The 5,729-nt window shown below is 32.2% G+C and overlaps 1 protein-coding gene across 1 annotated transcript; it reads left to right on the top strand.

Annotated features, from left to right (window-relative positions):
• Window positions 1-930: 930 nt before the first annotated feature.
• Window positions 931-2,694, top strand: LOC123908678 (UDP-glycosyltransferase 79B30-like). The gene has a single exon (XM_045959391.1). It carries the CDS (start codon window positions 1,082-1,084, stop codon window positions 2,465-2,467), a length of 1,386 nt encoding a protein of 461 aa, XP_045815347.1. The 5' UTR covers window positions 931-1,081; the 3' UTR covers window positions 2,468-2,694.
• Window positions 2,695-5,729: the final 3,035 nt, after the last annotated feature.

Here is a 5,729-nt window from a genome sequence, read left to right as displayed (position 1 = left end):
TTTACATCTAAAACTCCTCCATTCTCCAAAAATTCATAATTTTCGAATAGTTTAATACCTCGTACACAATGCAACAAAAGATAGACCAAGTAAATTAAAAAACAAAGAGGGTTAGATGCAGTTACTTTCTTTCAATATGTAGATCTAAAGACAATAAAATATCAAGTAGAAGAGACGTAGAAATTAAAATAGATCTAGAATATATATATTAGAATATTTTTTCCACTTTCTTCATCACCATATTATTTTTTTTGAACAAGGTAAAATGAGATATATATTAATAAACAGTCTTCCCAGTACAAGGTATACTGAGAACGACTAAAAATATTTACAAAGAGTCACGAAAAGAGCCATACAAATCATACAAGGCCCAAACAAAGTAAAGGATCAGACCACCAGCTATGGTAATTTGAGACTAAAGTCACACTCGTCGTCTTCAACCACCTGTAGGAGAACAACTTTGTAAGCTTTGTAAAATATAACATTTTTATCTTATATCAAAGATGGATAAAAATAACAAAGAGAAGAGTATATGAGATTGAGAGGGAGAGAAGGAAAAAAATTAATTTGTATCAAATGGTTGTTCGGTCGGTTTCAATTATGGAGAGATAGAATTTTAGAGACCCGCCCGTATGCAATCTTTCATGCCCGGTTTTTCGCAATTTGTTAACCCGAGACCCGACCCGCACCCGACCGAATGCTTCAATGTGTTGTCGATTATATCGGCTTCGAGTCGGGTCTCGGGTTCATGCTCATCCCTACTTATAACCATTCAAAGACCGGTTCGTTGAAAATTGAAATAGACACCGCCGTTTCCAATACCACTAGTGACAGAGGCAGTATTATATTGCATGTTTGTTTACTCCACCACGTTATTGCTTTGTTTGTTTATTTATAAATAAATAATTACACAAGACAAAGACAAGTTCCTTCACCACCAAAATAAAAGGATCTCCATCTATATTTAGGCAAATCCACATATATCACTGATCACTCTTTTTTTTCTCTCTTCTTTTTCATCTTCTCTTTAGTTCATTTATATTTTCCTTTGTTGGAAATCATCATCATCATCATCATCATCATGGATTCATCATCTCCTTTACACATAGCAATGTATCCATGGTTTGCCATGGGACACCAAACAGCATTCCTTCACCTAGCAAACAAATTAGCAAAAAATGGTCACAAAATCACTTTTCTCACACCACAAAAAGCACAATCAAAATTAGAACCACATAATCACCACCCTCAATCAATCACCTTCATCACCATCACAGTTCCGCATGTTGAAGGTCTTCCTCCCGATGCAGAAACAACAGCTGATGTTCCTTACCCTTTACAACCACTCATCATGACAGCAATGGATCTAACAAAACCAGACATTGAAACTCATCTCTCAAATCTCAAACCTAATATTGTCTTCTATGATTTTACACATTGGATTCCATCTTTAACTAAGCCTTTAGGCATCAAAGCTGTTCATTATTGCTCAGCAAGTTCAGTCATGGTTGGTTACACTCTAACACCGGCTAGATATTCACAAGGTGAAAATTTAACTGAGTTTGATCTCATGGAACCTCCTCCCGGTTACCCTGATTCATCTATCAAGCTTTATAACCATGAAGCTAAAGCCTTTGCAGCTAAAAGGAAAGAGTTTTATGGTAGCAATGTTCTTTTCTATGATAGACAATCCATTGCATTGAATGAAGCTGATGCATTGGGATACAGAACATGCAGAGAAATTGAAGGACCTTTTCTTGATTACATACAACAACAATTTAATAAACCGGTTCTTACTTCAGGACCGGTTATATTTGATAACAACCCAAATTCTGTTTTGGATGAAAAATGGGCTAATTGGCTTGGTGGATACAAAGCAGAATCAGTTGTTTATTGTTGTTTTGGAAGTGAATGTGTTTTAAGGCCAAATCAATTTCAAGAAATAATGCTTGGTCTTGAGTTAACCAGTATGCCATTTTTTGCAGCATTGAAACCTCCTTTTGGTTTTACAACAATTGAAGAAGCATTACCAGAAGGATTTTCAGAAAGGGTTGAAGGAAGAGGTGTTGTTTATGGTGGTTGGGTTCAACAACAATTGATTTTGGAACACCCTTCTGTTGGGTGTTTCATTACACATTGCGGTTCAGGTTCTTTGTCTGAGGCATTGGTGAATAACTGTCAATTGGTTTTGTTGCCAAATGTCGGTGATCAAATATTGAATGCGAGAATGATGGGAAATAATTTGAAAGTTGGTGTGGAAGTTGAGAAAGGTGAAGATGGATTGTATACTAAGGATAGTGTTTGTAAAGTTGTGAGTATTGTGATGGATGATGAGAATGAAATTAGTAAAGATGTTAAGGCTAATCATGCTAAGATTAGAGAGATGTTGCTTAATAAAGATCTTGAGTCATCTTATATTGATGATTTCTGCAAGAAGCTTCGAGAGATTGTCGAGGAAAAGAATTAGTTGATCTTCATGTAGTTTAATTTAGTCATTTCTTTTTTTCTTTTTGGTACAAAATTAATTTAGTCATTTCTAATTTCAATGTATCATGAATTAAATGTTACTACATAAAGTTGTGGTTGTGTTTTTGCAACATCTCCAATATGCATGCATGCATCATGATTCATGTAACTGTGAATGTGTGATTTTCTTATTATTAGTAGTATTGTGTCGCGGTCACTTCAAAAGAAGGATCCCGTGAGTGGTTTAAGTTTAATAGAACAAATTTGGTTTGGATATCAGATTTTTTATTTTTTTGACGGAATGATATCAGATTTATTTGTTTAGTAAAAATAGTAGTATTTTGTTGGAGTTTTAAACAGGGCTTTAAATCCTTTAATATGTGTATAAAATTTTGAATCTACGGAAAATAACTTATAAATTCATTACATGAGCGCCTATCAATCAATTTCAGCTTCTCTGTTCTTGAATTTTCATTGCCATTCATTTAGAGTATCATTCCACCGAAGTGTGTGTGTAGTGTTGCTGTGCAATATTGCAATTCATCGATCCATTCAGCTACTTTATTAAATAATAACTAGTATAATATCTATGTTTACCCAGAGATGGCTGGGTTGTTCCGATATTTTTTTATTGCAGAGAAAATATTGTATAGCGTAAAATTAATCCCGTTACAAAATTATTTGTCATTATAAAGATTATTATCAGGTGTACTGCACTGCACTCTTTATTAATATATTTTAAAAAATGAACAATATTACTCCTATCCTATGTATTAATAATGGCAAATTCTATGGTGCCGTGTTGCTTTTAACGGTTCCAGAACCGTGCGTTGACTGGCCAATCAGAAGCCAGAATTAGACAGTGCTGACCTTTTGCAGGCACATCGGATTACACGCTGCAACACCATTTACCGTGCACTTTCTGTGTTCCCTCATAAAATCAAGCGAGTTTTAGATCTTAGTATATAGTCGTAGATCTTGTATTTTATTGGTAGTTTTGTTTGTGAGTGTGAGTTCCATGTTGTCTGGGAGCCTTGCTTTTGGTTTAATTTCTTCTAGATTTTTTGCGGTTGCAGTTTGGTTTTCTCCCTTTGTTTTAGGCACATTTGTTTTTATTTTTTAGGGGATTTGGTTTTTTAGTGCTTCGGCTGGGTGGCACTTGTTGTGCTAGGAGTTTGTTTGTTTGCCTTTTTTGCTCCCCTTCAAGAAAGTTGCAGATTTGTTGTTGATGTTGTAGATGAAGAATCATTGATGAATTTTTCACTGGGTTTGTCTGTAACTGAATATTTTTTTTTTTATTCCGTAAAAAAAAAATTATTGTAAAAAAAATAGTTATCTACTACTACTACTAACTGCAGGAATAAAATTGAGAGAAATAATAATTTTTTATTGTAAAAAAAAAATAGTTATCTACTACTAACCGCAGGAATATAATTGAGAAAAAGTGGCTCTTAATTTCAATGATCTATCGTAGTAACAATTTAAACGGATAACTTGTTTTTATGAAAGTTGTGGAGTTTAACTGAAACTACAGATTTGGAAACGAGAAAGAATTTCGATGATCGAACTCCGAATATATAAACATATCGTAATAACAGTCTCAACGAACAACTAGTTTTTTTTTTAAGTGTCCTGTAGTTTGACTAAAACTATCGATTTTGACTCGAGATTTCGAATTTTATGAATCTGACCGTTCAATATCACCTAATTGGACTAAAAAACAAATGAGGAAAAAAGGTTCAATGATCGGACTCCGGACATATAGACAGATCGTAATAACAATCACAATGGATAACTAGTTTTTATTAAAGGGTTGTGAAGTTCTACTGAAACTACAAATTTTGACACAAAATTTCGAATTTTATCTGATCGTTCAATATAAGTTAATTGGACTAACAAACAAATGAAAAAAAAATTAATTAACCAATATTATTTTTACACACACTTTCTCTTTCCAATTTAATATATTATGTACAAAAAAAAATGTATGTACCAAAAAAATTAATTTTTGAAATATATATTAAATCTTTTATGGTTTCAACAACTACTCCTAAATATTTGGAATTTACACGAAGGTAAAATAGACAAAATATAACCTTAAATTATCAAAATGACAAGTAATTTGAAACAATTTTTTTTTTTCTAAAACAACAAGTAATTTGAAACGGATAGAGTATTATTCAAGTAAAATTATATTTAAGCGTATAGATTCCGAAAGATTATTAAAATTTACAAAGACAAAATATGTAATTTAATATATTGTTACTAATTTTTTTTAATAAAATTTATATAATTTTTTTTATTGTTTTTTTATAAGTAAAGTTATAATGAAGAATATAAAATTTGAAATTTTATTAAAATTAATAAGGACAAATAGTATCAAATTCATCCATTAGCGGCTCCACTAACTCACCTCTAATTTTTTATTTTTTTTGCCAAAAAAAGGTTAGTTTTTTTTGCCCTTCATTTGTCTCTATTTTGGAATTTAGCTAAAAGACAAAATATGTGTAATCTGCACAAAAAACATGTTTTTGTGCACATTAGAAGCCACTTTCTACCAAAGTGATTTAAAACTCCAAATTTGTCACATTTGTCATTTATTTTTATGCAGTCATTATAAGATATATGAAATAAGGCTTTGTTTGGATAAATAACTTAATTAAACACTCATAACATAAACTCTTATCATATAAGTGCTTATATATAAACTATTTCTATAACAAAAAATAAAATTTAATAACTGTTTTATATAAGCTATAAGTTGTTTTATAAGCTATTTTGGAGAGCTTATGGAAATAAGCTGAAAATAGTTTATGGAAATAATTGTTACCGAAATAATTGTTTCGGTACCTGCGAACCGAAATTTCTCAGATTTTGGTAAGTGGCTACCGAAATGTATCAACATGTCAACTTCCTTCGGTTCGTATAAACCGCAGTACCCTCCAATGGCAAAAATGGAAATTCAAGGGGTAGAAAAGAATTGAGGGGGGTTGGGAGAGAAACCATCTTCTCTTCCTCTTGCATCCCAAAAATATGCTTGAAAATGTTACCTCTTCCACCTTCTTGAATAATTTTGGCACCTAAACTCAATTTACTCTTCAGAGTCTCAGAAAATTTAATACTCAATTTCACTACAACAATTACACAAACACATTGTGAACAAGGTTTTCGAGATTTCTGCGACCGCATCCTAAGCTCAAATGAAATACGGACACAGACATTAATACCGAACACATTGTGAGCAAGGTTTTTGAGATTTCTGC

This window comes from Trifolium pratense, linkage group LG2 (assembly GCF_020283565.1).
Source record: "Trifolium pratense cultivar HEN17-A07 linkage group LG2, ARS_RC_1.1, whole genome shotgun sequence".
Classification (NCBI taxonomy): domain Eukaryota; kingdom Viridiplantae; phylum Streptophyta; class Magnoliopsida; order Fabales; family Fabaceae; genus Trifolium; species Trifolium pratense.
Note: the sequence above shows the minus strand (reverse complement) of the source record. Positions and strands in the feature narration are given on the sequence as shown.